At 33.8% G+C, this 27,902-nt stretch overlaps 2 protein-coding genes across 9 annotated transcripts; one reads left to right on the top strand and one right to left on the bottom strand.

Annotated features, from left to right (window-relative positions):
- Nucleotides 1–55: 55 nt before the first annotated feature.
- On the bottom strand, nucleotides 56–6,669 carry LOC132909757 (cytosolic carboxypeptidase-like protein 5). Of its 4 annotated transcripts, none has more exons than XM_060964783.1 (11): nucleotides 5,885–6,669; nucleotides 5,658–5,798; nucleotides 5,273–5,565; nucleotides 4,858–5,196; nucleotides 4,481–4,752; nucleotides 4,266–4,413; nucleotides 4,073–4,115; nucleotides 3,698–3,998; nucleotides 3,417–3,624; nucleotides 3,175–3,336; nucleotides 56–1,301 (listed from the first exon to the last, which is right to left on the bottom strand). In XM_060964783.1, the coding sequence occupies exons 2-11, from the start codon at nucleotides 5,770–5,772 to the stop codon at nucleotides 666–668; spliced, it is 2,517 nt and encodes an 838-aa protein (XP_060820766.1). In that variant the 5' UTR covers nucleotides 5,773–5,798; nucleotides 5,885–6,669; the 3' UTR covers nucleotides 56–665. The 4 variants fall into 4 exon arrangements, with proteins under 4 accessions (XP_060820766.1, XP_060820765.1, XP_060820767.1 ...); XM_060964782.1 differs by having other exon boundaries at nucleotides 57–1,301; nucleotides 4,073–4,169; nucleotides 5,885–6,668; XM_060964784.1 differs by lacking the exon at nucleotides 56–1,301 and adding an exon at nucleotides 1,650–2,423 and having other exon boundaries at nucleotides 4,073–4,169; nucleotides 5,885–6,667.
- A 936-nt stretch (nucleotides 6,670–7,605) lies between these two features.
- LOC132909762 (glutamine--fructose-6-phosphate aminotransferase [isomerizing] 2-like) lies at nucleotides 7,606–27,859 on the top strand. 5 transcript variants are annotated; one of them, XM_060964798.1, is made up of 15 exons: nucleotides 16,152–16,314; nucleotides 19,844–19,951; nucleotides 20,139–20,228; nucleotides 20,378–20,521; nucleotides 20,796–20,962; nucleotides 21,189–21,330; nucleotides 22,664–22,687; nucleotides 23,554–23,574; nucleotides 24,593–24,747; nucleotides 24,828–25,067; nucleotides 25,143–25,341; nucleotides 25,414–25,658; nucleotides 25,737–25,892; nucleotides 25,996–26,124; nucleotides 26,211–27,859. In XM_060964798.1, the coding sequence occupies exons 1-15, from the start codon at nucleotides 16,167–16,169 to the stop codon at nucleotides 26,454–26,456; spliced, it is 2,214 nt and encodes a 737-aa protein (XP_060820781.1). In that variant the 5' UTR covers nucleotides 16,152–16,166; the 3' UTR covers nucleotides 26,457–27,859. The 5 variants fall into 5 exon arrangements, with proteins under 5 accessions (XP_060820784.1, XP_060820785.1, XP_060820781.1 ...); XM_060964801.1 differs by lacking the exon at nucleotides 16,152–16,314 and adding an exon at nucleotides 7,606–8,044 and having other exon boundaries at nucleotides 20,139–20,521; XM_060964802.1 differs by lacking the exon at nucleotides 16,152–16,314 and adding an exon at nucleotides 15,625–15,643 and having other exon boundaries at nucleotides 20,139–20,521.
- The last annotated feature ends 43 nt before the right edge of the window (nucleotides 27,860–27,902 follow it).

Raw genomic sequence — 27,902 nt, forward strand, 5'->3', positions numbered from 1 at the left:
GTAAATCGCTCGATGTGATCTATAATCGATTTGTGAATCTTAATATCTTTTTATATCCAATGTTTAAAACATGTTAAAAATGTTACTGAGGATAATTCGGTATTACATATTAGTGTTTATTATATTTCTATCGTTTTGTCTTTACATAAATAATATATCATCCTAAAATTTATATACGTACGCATTCACAGTGGGAGGTACTATAGAATAGTATACAGTACTGTAATTTTAAATTGAATTACATGAAATTATGAAATCGTATTAGATTGAGATGTTTTCACGAAATTATTTTACATTATTTTATGTAATACAAACATAACATCTTTAAATTTTCTGTTTGAAAAAATAAAAAGAAAATAAATATATCTCTACTTTTCTTCAACAACATAATAAATCATTTATTATTTTTCCTTGCGGCTACTAATTAAATAATTTACGTAATTTCCAGATTCAACATATAAATATAACTTATATATATTTTTTACGTTTTTACGTTATCTAACAAAATTTATAAAGCTGCAACAGATCGCTAAAGCACTAATTTTCTACGGCATTATGCTTTACGGGCTAATTTAGAATTCTGTTTGCATTTTCGTTACTCAATAAGTTTTCAATTACTATACTACCTCTATTGATTTTTTCTGCTTGGAAGACTTCGATTTGTTTTATTCCATTTTATGACAACATTTCTTCATTGCTTTTGTAGTTCCTCTTACGTTTTGCTTGTTGGACAAAAGCAACGTTTTCGATGGCGATTTTATCGTTTCCGGAACGTTGTTAGATGACTCACCAACTTCCGGTTTCCCTTTATTCATTTTCATAGAAACAATTTTTAATCTTTTCACTCCGTGTTTTACAATTGCTGTTTCTTCGGAAGACAACGCCATCTTGGAGAATTTGTTTGTCGCTATTAATTTTTTATTCGCATATTGAATATCTCTTATTTCTGAAGAATCGTTGATACATCCAAAACATGAACTTTTCAAGCGATTCTCTGAAGTTTTTAAAAATGACTTTACAATACTTTTTGGTCCGATTACAGGGATTTTCGAACTGCTCTCGATATCATTAACGCATTGATTTTTTAGCGGCCTACGAGTTACAGTTTGTCGAACTTTTTTATTGTTTTTTATTCTTTTTACTGCGGTATAAAGAGACGTAGTACGACGAATGATGCATGGTTTTTTTACGAAACTCGTTTCACTCTTCATCGAGTTCTTTAACCCAACGGAAGAGTTACTTATTTGAGATTCAATGTCTTTTAAATTATAAGAATCTGAGGGTATAATATTATTATCGTCCTGTGAATAAAAGCGCAAATAAGAAAATAAATACAATATAAGAAACATTATATACTAAATAACTTGTGAGAGAGAGATTGATTTGTTCTTACTTTCCTACAATCTTTTGCCCCACCATTCCTGATTATATTAAAGTAAGGAAAGACAGAATAGCATTTCTTGTACAATAATGGATTCAACAACAGTTCATTCAACATTTTCATTTGATTTATGGTTGCAAACCTAATTCACATAATAGTTTATGGACAAAATGTTTAATGTATTAGAAACATATAAATTGTATGACAATTAATACAGTACTGGGACTAAGGAGATTACTAGGAGTAAAATAAAAATAAAGTAAATAAATTATTGCTAAAAATACTGTAGATTTATTAAAACAATAGGACATGTATATGTATTCATGTGTGTGTACACATATGTGTAGAATAGGATACATTATAAAACTTGTATACATGAATTTATACATAACACTCCTTTTGATCAGTAACAACACTTACATTCAAGTAATGAGAAGTATGACAATAAGTAGTATATAAGTTCTCTTATGCTTCTTAAGCATGGTAGCTTGATTTATATATATGTATAAATATGTAACACGATTCTTATATATATATATATATATCATGCTATGTATGAGAATATATACAATACATATATTTATCTTTAATAGTAATTTTATGTGACAGTACAACACACATTCATACTAGTTTTCTTAACAGACACATGTACTTTGTATCTTTTCTTTTAAAAGCAAGGAAGTACATAAAACAATTAATTTTATAATTTTGTCATTTTAAATTGTATGAGCAATAAACAACAAATTTATTACAAAAGACATTTACAATTATTGTCATTCATTTTATTAATTACGAGATACTAAATTCTAGTTTAAAAATCTGCACATCTTTTTTTAAAAAGACTCCATCAGCCGGAGATTTATAGTTGAATCATCTAAATCACTACGTTCTGCTTTTTTGCTAAAGAAATAGATATCATTAATCACACATGTGTGTATTTCTTACTACTACTCGCATCCACAAAATAATTCACAAGTGCATGTAGTATTAGTGTAAGTGCACTTATCTATTGTCACCAGAAGCATAGTGCATCAAAAATTGTCTAAAGAAAATAAAAAAAGAATATATTTTTCTGTTAAAAATATAAGCATTAACATCAAATACTTTATATTCCATCATTTGGTTCTAATATAAAAGAATAAAAAATAGTACAGTCTTAAAAATTTCATATACTAAACATTGCATCATAGAAACACTATTAAGCGGTAAAAACAATGTATGTACAGAATATGTATTTGTTAATATAATGAACGCAACTTCAGAACTGTACAAAATTGCATTTTGTACACACTTTGTAATTAAATTATATAAGTCTAAAAAAAGGATAGAGAAACGGTTTTTCCATAAACCTTTATATAAAAGTATACCAAATATTATTGTCATGCATACATCTGTATTAGATTGGAAGACCCATTAGTTCAACATAATAAAAATTTTACAAGATTTATATTAGTCGCATATTTAAAATATATTAAATACCTAATACATTACTTTCCTAAAATTTCTCATTTACAATATTGCAATATAAAATAAGGACAGAATTTTTCTACAAGAAAAAGTTCATAATTTCGCACTATTGAATTAAGATAATATACAATTTATATGTATATAAAATCTCTCTCCCACATTTTTAACGAGTAACAGGATGTGCAGTTTATTTAGGCACTAATGTGTCTTGATATTAAAATGTATATGAAAGCATATCAAGTTAATGGTATTATGAATTAAGAGAGTACACACTGTCGTATATTAACAGCTGAAAATTCACTCTCATTATTTACATCAAAATTTACCTTATGTAGAGATTTGCCGTTTGGCGAGGAAACATTGTTCACATATGCTAATTTTAAATAAGACTTTACACCTCTTAAAGAACGGTATTGGCTATTTGGCAGTCGACTGTTAGGATTATTATTTGTTAGGTCAAGAATTGAAGGACCTAATGCTGCTCCAACCTGTGAACATAGCCGGACGATTATTTGTCATCTAATTACTTACAAAAAGATTCTAAGTATATAATAGCAAAACATGTCACCGCTTCGAAAACTGCTGGAGTATACTTTGGTGGAACAAACATATGTGTTACGGTTTTGTTCACACCATCACGAATTCTTGAAGGTATTGAATTTACTAAACGTCCAGAATTATAGTTACACTCAAGAGTATAACTACGTATCAGCCCAGTGAGTTTATATACAGCTACTCGACCTGATCCTTCCCTTGACATACCGTCTCTCTTATCTCTAAAAATAAATTGTTTACATGGGATGTAAAAGTTAACATGACATTGATCATAACAATAATAATAAGACGTACATAATATACATATTTCTTTCTGTAAAATTGCACGAAGTAAAATGAAAATTTGGATTGTTAATGGACATCAATTTTGGTAAGAGCATACACATTATTGTGTCCTCTGCGTTATCAAAGTAGTTGCCATACATGAAAACTCCCTTTTTCGAAGCATGACCATGTAGATCAATATATAAATATAATCCAGAGTCTTCTTTGGGTAATTGTCCTATACCAATAGCTGTATAAGTCTTTTTATCAGATTTAAGTTCTACAGTATTATTACTTTCTTCTGCTTTATTACACAGGCCTTCTCCACCACCTTCACATAACGTGAATAAATAAATAAAAGAATTTTTCTGATCACGTTCAATAATTCAATTCTAAATATCGTACCCTGAGGTATGTCATCCGAATCTGTTTTTGGTGATGCACATTCCTGAAAAATTTCCGGTTGATCTTTACGCTTTTCGTCTAAAGACATAAGTGTTACCTATTGTTAAAACAGTTGGTTAATACTTAGTTTCTTTATATACGAATTAGTATGTGTTAATATTTGTATACACGGAAAATTGTATTTTTTTGTTACCTGCTGGAGTAATCTCGTCGTTGTATCGCGTACTATATTTGCAATTGCACAAGAAGAATCAATAACAGTTAACGTATTTTCACCGTTTCCTATACACATATTTGAAATCTCGTCCTCTTTTGGCAGCTGATACGTATGATGATAATACCTTAACAATAGTTCCATTTTCATTAATTTCTCCATCATAATATTGAGATGCATCATTGCTATTTTACCTTATCAAATTTCTTGCAGCATATATTGTTGGATGATCTTTTAAAGAAGGATTGAGATAGACTCGATTGAGATTTATTCCTCTAGTATCCATTCGATAATGACCTCTAACTACACCATCAGGGTTGAGCATTGGTATCAATTTGAACACATAAAGACGACGAAGATTAATTGCAATGTTATCCTCGCGATTTACCAGAAAATTAAGGAAACCATTAAAAACAAAACTAGATGGTGTTTCTCCTGGATGGACTCTCGCACTAATAAAAATTACCTATATATATATATACATAAGAATTTTAGTATAAAAATACTTCTTTTATATATCTGTAATTATAATTTTGTAACTTTTATGTAGAGTTTTAAATAAGCTATATACTTTTTTATCCCAAAATTTAAAAGGTCTTTCTTCAGTTTTTTCAGGAAACATATTATTCAGTCTATCTTCTCTCTCCGTTGATATGTTATGAAATGAGCTTATTGTTATTAGATCCATTCTCCGTCCCTCTAAAGATTTTATTGCACATTCTCTATGATAATAAACATCATCTGCAGATGTTATATTTCTCTTTAATATTCTTGCTTCGACTCTTCTTAAATAATTTTGTAGATCGGTGTAAGAAAAAGGATAAGTGAATGCAAAATATGTTATGGCTTTTGGATTTTCAGGAGCAAAGTAAACAAATGACAATGTAAAATCACTTCCTTTTTGATCCAACTGAAATATTGTAAATTTATATAGGAGCTTGGAAAGATAAAGAAGAATTACTATATTTAGACTATTTAAAATTTACAGTGTAGGTAGGTTTATCGCGGATCCTTTCCCAATGCAGATGACCAGGTACAACTTTAAAAACCGGACACATTCCTTGACTGAACATTTTAACTTGTTTATTCAAATTAATTATATTGAATTTTATATAAACTCCCGGAGTACTAGCTTTAACGCCAAAGTAAAACCATGTTCTGTTGTTGTTTTGATATTGTGTTCCATGACAATCATGTTTTGTCCATAAGTTAAACTCATAATCTGTAGCATCTTCTGAATTTGAGCTTCTGCATGATTTATTCTCTGTTTCACATGCATCTAAAGATTAAACAATTAAACATGAAATTATCAATTATATGTTAATGCACATCGTACATGAATGTAGGTCACTGCAGAAGATGGTAGTTTACCCTTTTCAAAAGTCTCTGGTACTTTTACTAGTTCAACTTTCGCTAAATTGGCTGAATCAAAATTATTATAAAATGAAAAACCGCCACATATAATAGAGTCACCTGGATTTGCCATGATGTGTCAAAAGGTTATAAGGTTGTCTGTAAAATACTCGCTTGAAATTTTTTACTCATGCATAAAGAACATAATATTTGAAAGGTGTAAACATTTATAATTGTATTCTTACTTTCTCTGATATTAAGTGCAATTTTCTTCATTCGTAGCGTTACTTTCATATTTAAAAAGTCATGTTTGACAGTTATCTCGAAATCGTTACGATTTCCAGTTAAAGAAAGTCCGCCCTTTATATTACGAAACAATTAATATATTTTCAGAATCGACATAAACACCTTTTTACATTTATTTTCGCTTAAAGGATATGTGATACGTTACATTCACGTAATATTTCCACCAATACCATTGTTGTACCTAATGCAAACATGTTTACGACTTCATTATAGTTTTCCCATATCTCGAATCTAATAATTATGATAGAATGACGGATGTCACTAATTTTCAATTGTTTTAAACTCTTCTTGACGTATTCAGTAATATGTTAATAAAGTTTTAATCTTTGTCCATTGAATCACACTCGAGATTAATATGGAAATTCGCTTGACTTTCCAAAGTATTACCTTACCGTGGAAATCTATTTTTTCATTGTACGTTATGTAACGTAACATTTTTTCAAAATTATTTTTTTCCTATTATATATACCTGAATTGAAAGAAACCTGCCAAAGGTGTTTGAGATAATAAGACGCAGATATCACAAAATGTACCGATCAACAATTATTTAATTCAAAAAGAAATAGTCACACTCTGATACAATGAAATACTACTTGTAACAAAACTGTGCGAATCAGTGAATATATAGGTGGACTTTCTATTAACAATTATTATTGTCAGCATAATTTGGCACAATACTCCGATTATTATGTACTTGTCTAGTCCTGTTAAATCATATGGCGCGAACAGAAATGCCCAATCAAATACTATCATCGAATAACTCGTAAATAATTGTGTGGACAACGTCTTACATGGTAGCAGATATACTTTCTCATATTTAATCATGCATTTTTGATATCTTATCACATATATCAAGATCGATGGTGTACTTAGTAATATTTAAAATTAAAAATTAAAAAAATTTAGATGTGTGTTATCTAAATTATCGATAGGTACAGTTACCGATAGCTAGCGCACTCTATGTTGCGTATTATTGCAGTCTGCAGTGTGGATAAGAATTAAGTCAACAAGGGTCGATTCCAAACATTTCAGTGCTTCATTCATTCTTACAACGCATCGAACGTGTGTTTAATCTACGAAATTTATGTTATCATTTTTATAATAAAAGATACGAAGCTAAATGGAAAAGGCGATTCTGACAGTTCGTTCATTCATGATTCTTGAGTGATTCTCCGAGTGTCTGTTTTGAGATATTAGTTTAATTAATAGTTTTCACCGATATTATCTCATTCCTAATACACGTTCCTACATTATATACATTCGTATAAAGTTTGTCGCATGTATTGTTTGAAAAAATCACAAGTTTTCGTGTTATTGTCAACGTGTCGAAATCCTTAGTTGCGATACGACATTACGGTTGTATGCACAGATCTGGAAACTCCAGTGGTAGGAGTAACGTTTTTAGATCCGGAGGTGTGCTTTACAAATCAGCCGCTAGCCATAGCGCTGGGATCGATTTGTTAAACTTTACACATAACGCCACCTTCACCATCCTTACCACTAAAGATAAAGAATGTAAACTAAACTACTTTTCATAACATAATTTAATTTATTTAAAGTAAATATACAGTATTTCATATAGTGCAGAAGAATTTTGTTTAAATAAACGTAGATTTACATAATAGAGAAGAGTCCTGCTGTACACGCGGTCGTGTTGTAGATTGCAGACACAAGTCGCGCTGCACGTCGAAGCCTAACAATTTGATTGAAGCGCCTTGCTTGAGAAACATTTTCTAGCTCGTAAGAGTTTTGCCCTCTCTACTGAAGTTTCCAAAGCTGTGTTGTACTGTCGTATACTACTGTACACTACTGTATACAATCATATACGTCAGCGTGCAGATGATGCGTTCACTGTCAATGGTTTGGCCCAATAGCGTTGCATACACGTACGAGCCGGATATAATTGTGATTGTATCCCATACCTATACGAAATCTCATGTCATAAGAGGCAGGAGCACACTGTAGTGTGGCTCAGACTGTGGTTCACAGTAACTCAGAGCAATACGAAGTTAGCAAGTGACATTCTGATCGCTTTCCACTTTACGTTTAATCCTATTAACTTACGTGGCGGGTATTCAACGACAGAAACAACATGTGCGGTGAGTAGAACTATGCTTTCTATTTGACGTTTTTTTTCTACCATAATTCGATCGATAGATCGTTCGATCGAAATGTTTCCACGGTGAAAGTGTACATCTACATAAGCCCGGTTGAAAAGTCTAGTTGACAGGTCATTTGAGTGCAGAGTAACGTTTCTGTCTGTGTAAACGCGCCACCGACGTGTTTCTTCTGCAATATTAGTTGACTCAACATCTGGCACATCTAATATTCGCGTTTGCTGATCGAAACATCGCCGTGTCGGTTAAAGACGAAGGATGAGTATTTAAAAGACCTAATGTTTGCTCATCGGTAAATCGAGGCTTGTTAGTACGCTAATATCAAGCACATGATGTATTGGAGTAGCAACGCGGGATCTTTCGCGCGTTTCGAATTTCCCATTTCCGGAATTAAAGAAAGCGACAAACGGAGCGTAGAATTTTGTTCCTAACCGTTTCGCTGCTTTCAAGCAAATTTTTACAAAATGAGAAATTATAATTTTTCCATACTGACAGCTAATTTCACATTATGCTAGAATTATACTATTAATCGTACTTTTGATGTATGAATATCAACAAATAATTATGTCAGGTGTACATTTATTAAATTTACGACGAAAATTGATTATTTTAACGAAAGACTTTTAAAAAAACTAGGCGCGATCTATCGGATCTAATATTTGCACAAAATAGTATATTTTTTATTGATCGTCAAAATCTATTGGATTTGCATGAGGGCCGATCACAAGGCCGCGGGTCGGTTCAAAATTTTTATTTCGATAAGAAGAAGTGAAAGATAACGTCATTAAATACAAATGTTGTACGAATATAGTTATAATACGCTGAAATCTAACAGTGATACACAGTAATCGTTATCACACATGATAAAGTGATAGTCTAAAAAAGACTAAAATAAAAGAAAATAGAGTATTATATATAATATGTATATATTTTAGTATTTTAATTTTTAATTTTAGTATTTTAATATCAGCGAACAAATAGATGGATTTTGGTGGTTCCAGAGATAAGCGTTTCGAGAATCTGCATTCCATTGGCATTCACCTGCGCGAGGGGAAATTAACGGTTCATATTTTTTCTTCGTGACAGCCTTGGGTATATCATTGTTTAATTATCTTCCTTCTATAAATTTGCCTCAAAGAAATACGTAGCTACCACGGTAGCTGAGTAATTTAAAAGTACAAAGATTACAGAAATTGAGAAAAGGAAAAGAACAAATTGCTTAGAATGGTCCAAGGTTAAAAAAAATAAGTTCTTTAAAAATCTTCCTTCGCAGTTTTTTAAAAATCGGTGCCATTTTTTTAAGCTTTTTATTACTTCTTATCTTATACATGAATATTTGATGCAATTGTTTACGTATGCTGATCGTAGCAATTTACCAGTAACGAGTTTTGTATTTTAATGGAAACGGTTATAACATTGGAATTTCTCCGAGTTTTAAGAGCCGCCTTATCGAAAAGTCGCAGGTTCTACATTGTGACGCGACGAAAAATCATCGAAAGGCAGGATGCGATTACGAAAGATTTTTGCGTCACTCTTCTACCGTGTAATATGTTGTTTCTTTTTCTTTAATCGTTCACGTGTCGCGGCGAAAGTTAGTCCCTTTCGGTAATCGAATCGAAGGAAAGAATTCAATACGCTCGTAACACTCCTTCTTCGTTAAAGACATCATAAATTAACCGAAATTAATTAATTCATTGAGAGTCAATGTTGCATTTTACCTATTTCTTTTCGGCTGATTTACAATTTTACTGGACATACGACAAAGCTGTTGACTTTGTTGCAAATTATGATAATTGTGATAATTGTGATATGAAATTATGATAGAACAAATTTTCTAATTATGATATCACTGCCACGTCGTCTATTGATAGAGTCCTGTCATTTTTTTTTAATATTCTCAATTCTTCGTGCTATTATTCAAACAGTATTCTTATTTGAAAACGATATAGAGTCGATGAACATTTACACTCTCGCAGCGTGTCTTTAGTGTTTGCAGGTTCGTCGAACGCTTCGTAGATCGAATTAATTACAAAGCTTCGATTTAATTAAGCAGCCAGCTCGACACACCGATAGAAACACGGCAGACGCCTTTTAACTTTGACTACAGCTTTTAGATAAATTTCTAGACCGATGTTGCCTTTGTCTAGCTTTAACCAAGTTGTACGTTTTGTGGACAGTGCCAACCAATATTGTTCTCCAGGCACGAACGCGTTTCCCAGATACGTACCTCCATTTCCACTTTTCCTTCGAACGATCGAGCCACGATCGTGACTGGTCAACGACCTCACTGTTTACGTCTGACGCTTAATATCCTGCAATCACTGAGAAAAATTAACATATTTTTTACCTGGATGCTTTGGTATAATTTAGTATAATACATAGTGTCGAATACTCAACTTTCAACTTGATTAAATTTGATTTGGTTTCGAATTAAATAAAATTTCTAATAAACTTTTCCAATTTTTTCTTCAATCTACAGGTATGTGCTGATCTTTTTTTTCAATTTATAAAAGGAATTTAGTTTTGAATGAAATAAAGTTTAACATAGAACTTAGGAAATCGTTGATACAACTTTCCCAATCTTCTTTTCGATGTATATTTATTGACTGGTTATTTTTGTCAAATATGTAAAAACATCAGCGTTCTTTGGTAGTACAAAAATTTAGAAAGACAACTTGTGACGTAACTGAAACGAGATTCTATTTCTCTAAAATTATTCAATAGTCATCAGGAGATCTTTGCCAAGAGAATTGCAACATCGAGATTTTTCGAAAGGTTGACTCGTTTGGTAATTACATTTAGGAATTAACTTTCTTCGAATCGTCGTGTTAAGATTGCGAGAAACGAGAGGAGTGTCGAGAGAGTTGTGGCAGAAGGAGAAAGACTCTTCTCGATTATGGAATTGCGAAATCGCCGGTCACAGATTACCATCAACTACTTTGTTGGAGACGCGTGTAGGCGCTGGGAGTTTGAGTTTGAGTAATGGAGTATGAAAGATTAATATTTTTAATATATAGAACCTGGTTTTGAATATAATAAAATTTGCAAATTACGGAACTATACAAGATTCGACCAAGACCTCTAATATTATTCTGTGAAAACTATAAGATAATAATCTTCAAATTAGGTCATCCAGTTTTTCCAAAAATATTCTTCCAAACGAAACGAGTAACAACAATTATTCCGAGTTGCTTTCACATTGTTTCGCATAGAGTTTCCACGATATCGATCTTTGAAAATTTGTTAAGACTGAATCTACGGATCGCAAAGTTTGCAAAATTTCATCTGGATCCTAAAATTACAAACCACTGCGTGAAGACTACCAAACTTTATCCTCCTTATCGTAATCTTACAAAATTGCGCAATCTTATTCAAACTTACAAATTGCTACAATTCCTACAATTTGCAGAATCTCCAAATCTAATAACGTTTCCCTAAAAAAATGCTTTCTTTACTACAGAAATCCAACTAACTGAAACTAATGATCGCTATTTATTTCCTTCCTTTATAATCCTCGCTGTGATTACCAAATGCCTGTTTCAAAACTGCATTCCACCAAATTACGGAAGCATATAGACGCCGCATTACGTTCTAGCGGGTAATAAGACTGTCCATGGAGTGTTGCAACGAGACAACGTGACTCAGTGCGAGCCCGTAACTCACGCTTCTCAAAGTTCATTGAAAGTTTACCGGAATAATGTGGTCCACGTTTGCATGGCGTGCCGTGTATCCTTATAACGCTGCGTTTCGTCGACACCCGTGGTCGTACAATAGAGTCTAATCGAATGTGGTTATCGATACTGACACCGGAGTGTCGACGTGCCCGCGACCAACGACGAGTGAAAGTTCCCTCGTCGCGAACCTGACGCTGGCGTGAGAGGGTGCAGCGTTTTACAGGACAGTTACACGTGACATTTAGACGTGGCCTCGTGTGTATGGCACAGACACGTATATGTACCTATATATATATATATATGAACCTGGTATCGTATAGAGGAAAAACAGACTTGAAGAACTTAACGAAACTACCGATATTTTCATCGTGATCACAGTTTCTTAATTATTTAATATCACGATTAATTCGTACGTGCAGAATTAATTGTGCATCGTAAGGCAACGCAAAGTAGTTACGTAAGACAATGTCTTAATCGCTTACATTTGCCGATTGAAGATTATCCGCATCGTCTGTTCAATGATCATTGCCCGAGACTAATTAAGATTTCGTGAATTTTCTTAAGCGCAACTGACGAGTCTGACTGTCCGAATAAATCGTTTCTATTCTACTACTAAGTTTACGCTGGCAGATGGTCGTCGACAGGAAACGTGCCGCAGCAAATCGCATCTCTCCTTGCGCGGATTTGCAAGAAATTGCACGGATACTGATTGGTTGCGACACGTGTCTGCGGACTATTGTATATCAGCGTAGACTTAGCTTCAGTTAAGTCGTAGATTTTCCGACATGCAAATAAACTTAGAATAGGGCTAAATTGAGGCGAGGGAAAGAGAACAAATATTCCGTGTTGCGGATGGAATAATTCGTGTGGGCAGTCGTGAATGTTTTGAAAATATTATTACATCTGATATAAGTACCTGAGAATCTTCCATTTGCTCCAAGACAAACGACTTAAGATCTTGCATGCTATGCTGCGTTTTTCTTATTGGATACGTGGCTTTTTTCAAAGAACCACAATTTCCCTCACAATTAAACGGCAGGTCGAACTAATGTTTAATTCAGAGTGACTACTTGACGTAGATGTAGCAGGATTTTCAAAACATTCGCGATTGTTTGCATAAATTATTCCGTTCATAAAACGGAATATTTGTTCTTTTGTCTTTGACTCAATTTAGTTCTATTCTAAGTTAATTTCCATGTCGTAGAATCTACGACACTCGCAATACGAACGATCTATTGGTACAGTCAGACTCGTCAGTCACGTTTAAGAAAATTCGAGAAACCTTCTTAATTGGTCGCTATTTAATGGACGAACCTGATAATCTTCAATTGACAACATAGTCACTAAGACTTTGCTACATTTTCTATACGACAGTAAGCAATTGGCAAATGTAGGCATTGCGACATATAGGATAAGGTGAATTGCTTTAATTAACTACAACGCACTGCTCTACGATGCACAATCGATTCTGCGCGTATGAATTAATCTGTAATTCCGATAAAAGTATCGGTCGTTTCATTGTTGTTATTTCATTTTTGAAATCTCTTTTTCTTTTTCATTCGTATCATATGAGGCTATAAAATAAAAAATAGCGGAATATCTAAATAAATTCGTTATTTGCGAACATGTGGAACAATTTCTTAGTTACTTGACAAATTTCTTAGTTGTACTGTTCGACGAAGCAAATGCAATATCAGAGAAAAAAATTTACTCTCCATCAATTTTTCAAAAATTTCACTTTTTTCTAAAGCAATCACATATCTTATTTACATATTTTTACAATACGTTAAAAAACATATTCTATGATATATAAACATGTATAGTAACTACGTACTACTATATACTATAACGGAGAAAAACTAATTAGAAAGATAAAAAGTTATTAAATTTGATGTGGCACGCTTACCCAGTGTCACAAATATATGTACATTATCGATCCAAGATATAAATACTTTCGTCGATTTGTGCAATTACAATATGCAAATTTAGTCAAATTATCGAATTTGTAAACAGGAATGACGAATTATACTGATTAGAGACAATTCTCGTACATAGTAGTTGGACGATTACAAAGGCCAGTTTCGTAACTGAATATTGTTTTCAAACTGCAATTTGTTCATAGAATTTTGTTTTAATCTGAGTTAATTTTTGATATATTTTGGACGTGTATTTAACGTAAAGATGTAATAAACCTGCGTAAATCAAGGCCGAAGTTTTATTACAAAACGATCTCCAACGAAGGACCGGTACTTTCGTTTTCAAGACACGACTGTCCCGATTATCGATCATTAACATATTCTATCAGAACCATAAACCTTCTTTTTTATTACTCTTATATTTCACATAATGACGAAATTATTTCATCGATAGATCATCTATAGATGCGTCAGGGATTTTGGAAACCTACTGATAATTTATAGTCACGTATAGGCATATTATCATAATCATAATATACGATACGCACGATGATTGCTCTCTAGTATGACAAAGTCCAAATTTATCCAGATAATTTAGGCCTTTTTGTAGCGATAAAATGGAAACGCTTTTCAAATGGAAAGATTCGTAACTTTCAGCGAGTAGCAGCGATCAAGTTTCTCCGTATCCTCGAGTACTTACGCAGGACTTGGCGAATCCTTTCTCCAGGCGACACCAGTTTACCTTTACCTTCCTCACGAAAATTCAAACGCGTGGCCTCGCTACAAGCCAGAACCTGATTTTTGTTTACGTCCACGGAATTCTAAGAGCAGAAATTTTGTTCGACTCACGACGAAAATAACCCGTTTATCCCCACAGGTAGGAATTCGTTTATGGTTCCTCTTTCTACTTAGAATCACGTTGGTTTCCCTTTCACCCGTTTATCCGCTATTTCATTCGACTCGCCTGGCGAACAAATTGCCTATAAATTGCCTTTTCGTTCGTCGTTTATCTCCCAGGCTTAAGTGCATCGGCATTATTTCGATGCCATGTTTCTCTTTATCTATAGATTTTCATCGCAAGAAGCTACGAACACTTTTCTACTTATCGACACCCTATAACCATCGAAAAGATGCACAATTCACACATTGCGAGATTAGTCGAGGAACAATAATACAGATCGATTTAATTCGAGGGATATGTTTCTTCGTTTAATGAATTTTTATTACAGGAGGTTGAAATCATCTTATCACTGGTTATTAAACTACAGATATTTATGTACATTCACAGTTTCGTTATTTGTTTCACTCTCTAAGTATTGTAATATAGGTATACTTTGAACAGTTTCTATATCTTTGCCTGTTACACGCATCTTAAATAATTTTCCATTTTTAAGTCTTCCACAGTTGCATGAACAAAACGTTTCGCTTGTCATTACAAACGATATTTACGTAAATTCGAAAATAGAATTCAAATAGAAATTTCCCCATATATTCTACGCGAAAAAATGCAAACCACTCGAGTTATATGATCGATGATTTGTCGAACAGATCTCTATTCAGATCGTCGAAACAAAATCAAACGACAATAAAATAGCTACGTTCCAATTGCGGTTGCAATTGAAGAAGTATCCTAGGAAAGAATCAGCTATATCATGTGTCAAGGGATTACAGATGGTTCAAGGTCTATGGAAATCAAGAAGATCGAATTAGAATCGCTTCTACATACCGTTAGTACGACTACCAAGCGACCTTTCATTGATTTCCTGGGCCATCCGAATCGTTTTGTGTCAGTAGGTCGGAGAAGATCGGCTATTCCGATTATTCGTTCATATTCCAGTCGCTCGATTTCCTTCGTGAACACGAAGTGCATTCCGATTAAGGAGTTTTCCAACTGACAGTAACCCAAAATCGTTTGAGGAAGGACGTGTATTACGTGTGGATGAGAAGATTTGTTGAAGTTATCGTCGTTATAAAATTTTATATCAGATAAGGTGTGTTGTAAAATGTAACGTCTTTCATTGTACGTCTTTGTAAGTTAAAAACGGAAAAGGAGAAAGAAATGTGGCGAATACGTGGAAGTAAGTGCTCGAGAACAGAGTCGAGTGAGGCTAAACCTATAATGCTCATCGTTATCAATCTTTTATCAGAAGATTAAACGCAGCAAATGATTAAAAATCGGAATAACTTCCGTCCGGCGATTATTTTTCTTATCCTAACAGCAACAAGACATGATATATTACACGATAATGATATAAAAAAATGTAGAAGCAGTAATTACTTTTCGTCGTAAATATTATCTTTGGAGTTTAGTGAAATTTTAAGTAAACTGCATGGCATGTTGATTAGCGAAGAGGATTAGGCCTTGCGAGATTAACAGGATCAAGGTTATCTCGATAAAAAATATTTTTTCCTTTCCACTATACCTTTTGCAAAGGCATAAAACTTCGTAATCTTTTTACTGTTATAATTTTTCCTTTCTATTCTTCGTTTTTTATTGTACAAAGCTCCGCTAGGATGTTTCTATCAGGAAGTTCGCTTATCGACGATTGCAGAACGCAATCTAATCGTGATCGATCACTCGATCGTCTATTGTCAACTCTACACAAAATCAAGTTACGTCTACTCGCCGATGTACTATACGCTCGCGATTGTTTCGCTTTTCGTAAGTTCCTCAACGGTGACAGTTACTCCGACCGGTGACTTTCTTTCTTACTTTACGTCGATTCTGGTCGTTACTTCTCTCGCTGGTGATGGGCGGTAATTCAAATAATTATCCTTAATAATTTTTTTCATCTTCTACATCCGTAATCTTTTAATCTTTCTTTTATTAAATATTCATTTTCTGTGAGGCTGACGCTGGTAAATCTACTGCGAGTGAAATAAGACGTGTCAATGGGTGTTAAACATTCTTCGATATTTTCGCTATTTTACTCTGTGATCCTCCTATCATGGCGTATATCTTTTATATCCGACTTGATCAAAGTATTATAGCAGAGTGTAGCTTTGGCATTATAAAGTGTATCTCGCGTTTCTCCTTTTATTTTAAATTGCCGTGATTCTCTGTATTACCTCGACGTGATGAAGATACCCAATTATCGATATTTTTATTGTTATCGTTAGATTTCAAACGTTGAACTATGTTAAATATGGTCGATTACGTCTGACAGAATTGTTTATTTTCAAAGGCGGAACGGGACGATCGTTAAATTAACTACATGATGGCGAAGTGTAAGGTTCAGGACATTTACTACTTCTCGTAAACTTTATCACAGCCGCGATTTCCACAGGATTTCAACGTAGTTCGTTTCGCGATTATCGTTGTCGGAGGTCGTAAAGTCCGCGGTCATCGGTTTCTATCGATTCCAATAAAGAAAATTTGCTGCAACAATCGATGTGGATCGATAAGAACAAAATACCTGGAACAATTACTTTTTCGAAAATTTTTAATTATAAACATAGGCAATGTCTGCTCTCTTGTTACAATATATTTTATCATATTAACGTGTTCTTTATTCTTTAATAAAACTTAATCGTTTCCATTAACGAACTAAAGAAAGATACAGCGATCGATTAATTCGGGTCTCACGCCAACCCTACATGTTCATCCGTCAATCACAACATATCAATGAAATATTTTATAATATAATAATATAATATTTTATATAAATAATTATTTTGTTATATTATTAGTCGATAGATACGTATTATTAATAAAAATATTTTCGAACAGCGTTTGAAAGTGGTTTAAATCATATACGAAATAGTTGGTTGGAATTGGTAAAGCGTGGAATGCCTTAGACCGCAAAGAATTAATTTTTGTGCGTTTAGAAGAAACTACAAATTCCAACTACCATTACGTGAAATTGAACCGTGAAAAACGATTAACGCGTCGATCATGCCACGATGGCTTTCTAAATCGAGGACGACCGCGCCGTTTCAAACACGATACATACTCTTAAATTCCCGCGCTAAGACAGCGCGCAACCGATAGGGTTGCATATGGAACGATCGAATCGCGGATCGTGTATCGTTTAATGTAACACTATACAATGTTGTCACGATTATCTATTCAAGGTAAAAATTTAAATTAAAAATTGTATTGAACTTTGATGAACTTGCAATACAGTCATCCAATCGTTCTAAAAAGAATACTTGCTATCGAAGTTGTTGCCAGACCAAAACTTCAAATTCTCCACATTTTACGCAATACGACATACAGTTTGACATATATAACAATAAAGAACGCTAAGTAGACGATCCAAGCGGCTTTTGGAATGCGTCAGATACGAATATGGGACGTTGGGTTGCGAGTAGAGACAGTTTCTTGTTTCGAACTACTCGTGTGTTTTGTTACATATATATGTTAATATACGACTTTCCACAACGGAATAAACGAGGACGAGAACATCTACGTTTACGTCTTTTTTCTTTTCGAGCTTCCGAGCGATTTGCGAGTATCGTGTTATGGTATCTGATTTCGGTCGTGTAGCTACCTGCACAAAATCCGATATCCTATGTTTTCTAAACAACCGTACGCGCAATAATACCTAAAACAAAATAACCAAAAACAATGTGTTACAATGCCAGACCAGCGACACTTTGTCGTCATCTATGGTATGTAGAAATGTATATTCGTTGAGTATCTCGAATGAAAATAAATAAGATATCGTGCATTCATCATAAAGAAAATTGAAACACGATATGCGTCATACATACGCGATACTGGGCTCTGTAGAAAACGCATCGCACGCGTATGACGCGTGGTACAGAAAGGATTAACCTAATCATCGCTATCTACTTCTTCTTATATAGATTTTCCATAATATCTTTGGAAATTTTCCAGAGTTCAATTCTGATAAATTTCACGTGACATTACGATCCTGAACCAGTCCTTAAATATAATCCATTTATTCTAAATCCGTCTGGGATGGTCGTACAATTAGCCATATGTCGTAACGTTACTACAATGTTAGCGCGGTTATCAGTCAGAGAGAATCGACTCGCGTTATTCGATTCACGTGTTTCAGAAAAAGCACAGGATGCACGAACCAGAGAAATGGCGTTCTCTGGCATTGGAGAACCAAACGCGACGTTCTAACGACCATTTCATCCGGTCTCACGTATACGTGAGCTTTCCCTTTCACCTATAAGCGTGTATCTCGAATTATACCTGTTCCCACTTGCACGCCACTTCTCCGTGTGTACGTTCGTGTTCACGGGCGACGACTTTTTGCATTTTTGCAATGCCTCGCCAGGGACCTCGAACACGGACCTCTCTTGTATCGATACACGGGCTCCTTCGAGGCGGGGTATTCGGAATTTTGAACCGATTCGAAAGTTTCTGATGATATTGCTCGACTAACCGTATTATAAAGCGTTGAAAAAGCAGGAAAGAATGCGGTCTTTGTTATATTTGCTCTTTTCCTGATTAATTGGAAAATCTATTTCGAGTAGCTGAAATAGAAGATGGTAGAAAGTGGAGTAACCGATTGTTTCGTCTACGTTCTAATAATTTCGAATATAAGATCGATTCCTTATCTTGAATTGTACGTCTGTAATTCTGGAAAAGAAAAAGAAACATTGTGATGAAAATTTCTTACGATTTAGCTACATTTCTATTTCGCTTCTTGCGTTGCGACCATTGCGAGCGTGGGAGTTGGTATTTAACGAATTCCATCGACGTGAATTTCAGTTTGAACTATATTGAGAGTTCATTGAATATACACACGGTGGAGTAGTAGTTTTTCACGAAGAGAACGAACTGGTTAATAAATCGAATCGTTTCCGCGTTTTATCGCTGTGGTGACCTTCGAGCGGTGAACGCGTCGCGGGAAAATGTCGAGAGGTTTAGAAAAATGCTGTATCGTCGAACGTATCGTAGTTCTATCGTTCTCTTTCTCTGAGAGAATGGTAAGAGAACCAATGGAAAGGCTGATTAACCGTCTATTTAAAATGTTACGTAGTTGTTGAGTAATTCATTTCACTTACTAATCCCGAAGTCTAGTAGTCTGGCAACATGATCGGAGGTATCGAAACGCTGATAAAAAGCTCAGCATTATATTATAATTGCAAGCATTGCAATCAAAAGCATTTAATTATAATCCGCAATAATACGAATTATTTTCTAATACATTGAACTTTTATCTTATATACGTAGAAGAATAAATGTTATGTATTTGCTTTTTGTACAGGAATCTTTGCGTATCTCAATTATCTGACGCCGAAGAGCAGGAAGGAGATCCTCGAGCTGTTGGTTGGTGGATTAAAGAGGCTGGAATATCGAGGCTATGATTCGGCAGGTATGAATGAATCATCGATCGTATTCTTGAAAATCTCTTCTTGCAAAAGCGATACCTTATCGAGGAAAAAAAACGTCAGGAGGCCTAATTTCAAATTCGCCGTAAACTTTCTGTTTCTGGGAATAGAAAGCTACTAAAAATTCCAGTAAAGAAACTCTTTCTCGATACGTGTTTTATTTGCTTTCAGGTGTCGCCCTTGATAGCGCCGATGGCAAGGATATCTCGATTATTAAAAAGCAGGGAAAGGTCAAGGCGCTCGAGGAAGAGATTTTTTATCGTAAGTATATACGATACTACTTTCCACTTTCCACTTACATTATAATGACATAGCTTAACATAATGGATGACAAACATTTGTTGAGGTAAGTATAACGATGAAATTATTTCGAATAAGATCAGTTTCTAAAATTCATTATTTTTCTACAGGTACCAATATCGACTTCGAGTCGAAGATTTACAGCCACGTGGGTATCGCACACACTCGTTGGGCGACTCATGGTGTCCCATCTGAAGTGAACTCGCATCCTCAAAGGTCCGATGTCGAACATGCTTTCGTTGTGGTGCACAATGGTATAAATATTATCTGATATTTACAATTAATGGTTATCAGTGGACTGCGGAAATTTCCACGTGTTTATAGGAAATTGAAAATTGTATTATTATTCCATATAATATTTATACGTCGAAGCAGATTGCTACTTATTGTAGATTTTATTTCTTTCGCAGTTGTACTTATAACATACTATTACTTGTATAATTATAATTTGGACGAACGTTCATTATCTAAGTCTAATTATATGAGAAATTGTTCCTGTTTCATTCCAAAGTTACGTTCTTTCTAAAGGTATCGTGACAAATTACAAGGAAGTGAAGACGTTGCTTCACCAAAGAGGCTACAGCTTCGAGAGTGAAACCGACACGGAAGTAATCGCCAAGCTGATCCACCATCTCTGGGTACAACATCCGGGTTACTCGTTTCGCGAGCTAGTCGAGCAGGTTGTTCAACAATTGGTAGGTATTCTCTACGACAACTGACGGACAGTCTGCGAATCAAGATTGTTTGAACAACAGTAAATTTTATCGCTTCGTATTAGCAGTAATAATGTCATTATCGGTAATAATATTAATAATAATTTTCGCGATAAGATAGGGAAAGAATTAAATTTTTTTTTAATTTTCAAGTAACACGTATATTATGTATTTACATAATTAAGAAGAGCAAAAATTGAAATTGTAGGAAGGTGCGTTTGCGTTGTGCTTCAAGAGCAAATATTTCCCCGGTGAATGTGTGGCGACGAGAAGAGGATCGCCGCTGCTCGTGGGTATTAAGACAAAAACGAGATTGGCCACCGATCACGTGCCCATCCTGTACGGAAAAGGTAAGCCGACGAACGTGAACGGACACAAAGATTGACACGCGTTTTAATTGAGGTATTAGCGTGTTACGGAGAAAGGTATACAGAGATTTGGTAAATCTTAGAAGAGATCACAAGGCTATTTTTGGTCGCTCGGGCGCCGAGAGCTACTCGATTTAAAGTGCTGTCGATAGCGTTGGTATGAGCGGTGGAAATATATACGTTGTTGATAGATACGCTTGTTGATTTATCATTTCCAAGGAGAAGGCGAAGCAGAGTTTTTCCCTTAATTATTAGATGATAATCACCCTTTCTTTCTCCTGGCAAGGAGATTGCTATATGGTTATAATAATTGCGCTGGAAATATTCTCAGAGTAATGAAATAAAGCTCTCTATAGTCTTTTCACGTGTCAAGTGTACGGACTAAACCTAAGGTATATTAATAGCATGTGTCTTCAATCTATAGCTTGTCTATTTTTTAAAGTAATTAACGCGTATTTCAAAGCAACATACTAAGACGCATCATTACATCGTCATCCTTTTTCTATGTTTCTCTTCAGTGTTTTCAATAACGTAGTGCTCTATTGAAGTAGATTTATGTCGGACAAAGAGTGTTGTTCAATAACAATGATTAACATACAAATGATACTAACGTCAGAGTATCTTGTTTACGCTGAAAGTATCTTTTAAGAAGTATTTAACATGGCGTTGGATATTTGATTTAGTTTGGTAGCTGCTTGTAATCGAGCAATCAATGTTTTATTTCTGAATAGTACAGTAAGTCGTCGATTATCCGAATTAATATATAGATTTACTCTGATTATCAAATTTTCGCACTTTCTGTATGTTCATTGCATGAAAGAATCCATGGAAATCATAACGTGAAAAGTGTGTTTCTCTAAAATAAGTATTTTGATGGTATACATAGTATATGTATTAAATCATTACGATATCGATGTAAATATAGCAGTTAAAGTTAATACCTTTTAATATGATCGTTTTTGTATAATAATTGTTTACATTATGCTACTACAATACGATAGAATAAGTTCTATAGAATTATAAATACGTGGAGTATTTTGTATTTATGTAATCGATAAATTTTCGGATAATCGGCGTTTCATTATATTTAATATTTTGTTACATTTAAGCATGTTTAGATAGCATGTTGTTTTGTTAAATAGTGTTGTTAATATTTGTTTATTAAAGTTATATTTGTTATTTGTTCCCTTGAACATCGATGAGACAGTCATCTGCATGTATACTTTCTCGGTGATGAAGTTTTACATAGATACTATATGATGTTTCTTTTGCATGAACACCAATGGTTATGTTCTTCAACTTTTCGTCTCAACAGATGAATCTCCATGCGTAAACAAAGGTATATACACTACTCTACACTACTCTACACTTATCTTATTTCACTCTCAACTTCGGACCTTTTATTTTATTTCAATCTAACAGTTCTTTAAGTATATCTTATTGTCTCAAATATAATTAATAATTTTAAATGATCTCGCAAAAGGTCCATTGTTTGAGAAATGCATGCGAACTAATTTTGCTTTTTATTTCTCATATTTGTTTTATAAATCTTCTCGCGACATTATTTTACATGCTATGATTCTTATAAATTGAATTTACTTTTTAATAAAGAATCTTCTACAATCGATATTTCGTTCTTTCTTTCTAACAAAAATAATATACATTGGCTTTTTCTTATTCGCTCAATTATGTTTGTACACAATATTACTCGACTACAGAGAAACACCATGAAACATCTGTACCGTATTAATCATTCTTTGAATCGCTTTGAAGCATAGCGAACCAACAAGATAATATGGTCAAATTCATTCAAATCAAATTTATTTTCATTTCAAATATCTACTCGACAGAAGCTTATGCATTCGTAGCTTTGTGATTATACACACATGTTCGATTCCGTAGAAAAATTTGGGAGAAGATGTCCAGTACATTGTCTCAAACACTTTTTAATAGAACTTATTTAAAAAAAAAAAAAGAAGAAACAACAGAAAATATTATATTTTGAACATTTTCTCCTAAATTTCCTAGAAAAGCTAGATTTCGTAAACGAATCAATCATGGAACCAATATATCCAGCGCGTGCATCATGTTTTCTTATTTTTTCCACGTTCGTCACTATATTTTGTATTGCTATTGTTACTGCATTACTTGTTTGCTAATTGTTTTGTTTTCTTTTTCGTCACCCCCGCATCCAAATTTGAGCAGAAGGTGAAGCGCCCACTCAAGGTAATACTTTTACAGTCATATATATGTCTCTATTTCCTTCTGCTTGCCGTTGATTCATCCATATTCACGCTTCAGAAAAAAAAGAAAAAAAGAAAAAATTACGCTACGTGTTTGACAAGCACGAAACCGCCTGGGATCGAATCGCAACACGCTTGTATGTTGTGGAATTTAAAGAAACGGCACATGCCTTACTTCGCTTTTCAGTACGTATAAGCATATGCGCATTTCTTTCAGTACATGGAAACACAGCAGTTGCAGACAGGGTAGAATATATAATACAGTATATCTAACACAATCCAAACAAATCTTCTTTTTCTTCTTTTTATAAAACTGTTTATTAAACAGGTGATTTTTCTCCTCTAAGGATATCCTTTAATTAAATAATTCCTTTCTAATTGTTTATCGAATCCATCGTCATGCGGGAGTTGTTTAATGCCAGTCGTCATATTTTAATACGGTTGCGTTGTATACACGTTAACAATTGTACTTTTCCAATCGCTTTATTATTACAATCGTCATGGTCATGTTATAAGTTAAGCCACTCTTGTTATCGTCGTTCTACGAACGTATACATATTTGCTCAATGTCGTCCGTTGATTAGAGGTATACAGGAATAATTAATGGCGTTGTTGTTAACAGGGATTGATTTATACGTATTACTTATCATCTTTCCGGCTAACTTGGTGTGGGGCTTATAAAAACAGGAAAATGGCACGGGGCAACTATAATCGTTGATATTTCTTAACCTTCTTTTAATCGTTCCGATTGCGTCGTGCTATTTTTGGTGTATCAGCCACGCGTCTTATTCAAGTTTTGTATATAAATGTGTAATTCTAATTTTAAGTTGAGGTCCATTCAACTCGAATTCCGTATGATACCATTAGTCAGGCTAATCAAAGATGACATGTATCATATTGGATTCGTGAATATATAAGATGTATATATAATAAGAATAACGGATAATTATCTATTAATATGTTTCAATGGCGAAAAAATATTAATTTATACCTTTTGATAGATCATCGTCCACATGGTCGTACTGAACTTCCGGTTATACCACGCAGTGAAAGTACTTCCAAATTTCAACCCTTGGAGGACAAAGAAGTCGAATATTTCTTCGCATCTGACGCCAGTGCTGTGATCGAACATACAAATCGTGTTATATTTTTGGAGGTGAACATTTTATCCTATTATTTACTTACTAATTAATATATATTTTATAACTCAATGGTTTCAACTTTCTGCGATATTAGGATGATGACGTAGCCGCAGTGAAAGAAGGTGCTCTCAGCATCCATCGACTCCGTCGATGTATGGACGATCCCCATGCAAGAGAAATTACTACCTTAAAGATGGAAATCCAAGAGATCATGAAGGGTAACTATGAATATTTCATGCAGAAAGAAATTTTTGAGCAACCTGAGTCGGTGGTGAACACCATGAGAGGACGTCTGAACTTCAGAGACAACTCCGTTACGTTGGGAGGCATCAAGGTAAATTCTTAGCAATTTAAGCTTTCTGTAATCTCTCGTTGATAGTCGATATTAATCTAACGAATCCTGTACTAGGATTACATTCCTGAGATTAAGAGGTGTAGACGTCTTATGCTCATTGGTTGTGGAACAAGCTACCATTCTGCTATTGCTACCAGACAACTTTTAGAAGAATTAACTGAACTACCAGTTATGGTTGAATTGGCTTCTGATTTCTTAGACAGGAATACACCAGTGTTTAGAGATGACGTTTGTTTCTTTATCTCACAGTCTGGTAAGATATAACTAATTTTTTATTGATTTATGTATATGAAATGTCATTCACTAATTATTGCTTGTTTCATAGGTGAAACAGCAGACACGTTAATGGCTTTGCGTTATTGCAAAGGACGTGGAGCTCTGATTGTTGGTATTACCAACACGGTAGGCAGTAGTATCTGTCGTGAATCACACTGTGGTGTTCATATAAACGCAGGTCCTGAGATTGGTGTTGCTAGCACCAAGGCTTACACTTCCCAGTTCATTTCTCTTGTAATGTTTGCTTTAGTTATGAGCGAAGACAGAATCTCCCTTGGTAGTAGGCGTCAAGAGGTATTATTAATTTCTTAATCAACTTCGTTATACATTTTAAACTGTATGTTGCAATATGCAAACCTGTTTATCCAATAGATCATCGAAGGATTGAAAAATTTGGATAATCTCATTCGTCAAGTTCTCCAACTTGATGAAAAGGTTAAAGAATTAGCCAAATCTTTGTTCCAACATAAATCTTTGCTGATCATGGGTAGAGGATATAACTTTGCTACGTGTATGGAGGGAGCTCTGGTACGTTGTTCATGCTTTAGATATTATATTTTTTAAGTTATTTCTTAATTCTTTTTATTATATTTATTCTATTTGAATAAATTTATTTCTCTCCTGTTTATAGAAAGTTAAAGAATTGACATATATGCATAGCGAAGGTATCATGGCAGGTGAATTGAAACATGGTCCACTAGCGCTCGTTGATGATTCAATGCCTGTGATAATGATCGTCATGAGGGATCCAGTTTATGTTGTAAGTAGAATTCGTAAACTTTCTCTTTCCTCACGATTACCTAACATAAAAAATTCCGAACGTAATATTTCACAATTACTTTTCAGAAATGCATAAACGCCTTACAACAGGTTACGGCCAGAGATGGGAAACCGATCCTTATCTGTGAGGAGGGTGATGAAGAAACGAAAATGTTCGCTGATAGAATTCTCGAAGTACCCAAAACAGTGGATTGTCTCCAAGCAATCCTTGCAGTCATTCCACTACAATTGTTATCTTTCCACATCGCAGTTCTTCGCGGATGTAACGTCGATTGTCCGAGAAATTTGGCGAAATCGGTTACGGTCGAATAAAAGATCAACTTACATTCATTAGAGATTTATTAAAACGCAGCATACCATGCTTGATTGTTAACTTCAAATTTCAGCAACTTATTGAGAAAATATTGTTATTATAACTGCGTTTATCCATTACGAAAGATAGAAAGAAGTCAGGCAGAATGATTTTTGAAACACGCCGTGATATTCTCGTGATAATATGAAAATGGTCATCGACTATATTTAATACGTTTCTAAGTACTTAGCAATTATAGCTTCGTATTAGAATACGAGCAATATAGACTTAGGAAGTATTTAGGTTAGCCATTTGGACCATCGTTAGTCTTTATACATTATCTTACGATAGAAGACGAGTACTTTAAAAAAGAAAGAAACTCAACGAAGACGTTCCTTACGTGGGATAACATTAATTGAGTCCCCAGTGACCCCAGTGCATTTAACGGTTGTGTATATTCATATCAATCGGTAAAAAATGAAAGGAAGAGAATGTAACGCTTTTCAGATCATAAGTCAATTGTGATTCTATCTCCTTATAATCAAGTTGAATAAGACTGCGGTAGAAAAAAGAGAAATTGTTACTGTATCGCGAACTTGTGCTCTATGACGTTTACATGTGGTTACTCTGAAAAGTGTTTGTATGCGTGTGTATGTGGTTGTGTGTACCTCGTAAATCTCAATATAGATGAAAAAAAAAGCAACCATAATGTATTGAGAGAATTAGATAATTTACGAAAACGAATAATTTATGGATACGACGATCGTCACCATATTCACTTTATGGTGTTTATCGTATACTTTGAGAAATTTATATTTTGTACAGTATTTAAGAGAGGAACAAATATGAAATTTGATATCTTACCTTCCACTTTTGTTATGGAAGATACATTAACAACCTATACGTGAATTTTATTACCAATGTGATACATCCATGTTCAAGTTAAAAAGAAATTGTTGTATAAAGTTGACTTTACTACAGAACAATTTTTCAGTTCCATACAGTAGAAAATCCTCGTCTTATCTCTTAACTGTAGAAAGTTTATTCGATTCAAATATAATCATGAAATAAATGCGATTATTATATGAATTACTTGAGGTGTTGGAAAGATAAACACGACCGTTTATAGTTTTGCCTATAAAGATATGTAATAACTTCTGCAATATATCGAGCGATAAATAAACTCTAAGGAAATATAAATAATAAATAAATATATATATATATATACACACACACAAATATATATATATATATATATATATATATATGTTATCCATATTAAGTTACTATAATATATGTTGGACAAAAGAAAATGCACATTTAATAAATATATAATTTTTTTTTAAACACGTCAATGGCCATAATTGAAATATAAATGTATCAAATAAATTGTTAAAGACAAATATACAAATATTTAGTAGAACATTTTATATTTATATCAATATATAATTGTGCGTGTAATATAT

This window comes from Bombus pascuorum, chromosome 8, assembly GCF_905332965.1.
Source record: "Bombus pascuorum chromosome 8, iyBomPasc1.1, whole genome shotgun sequence".
Taxonomy (NCBI): Eukaryota; Metazoa; Arthropoda; class Insecta; order Hymenoptera; family Apidae; genus Bombus; species Bombus pascuorum.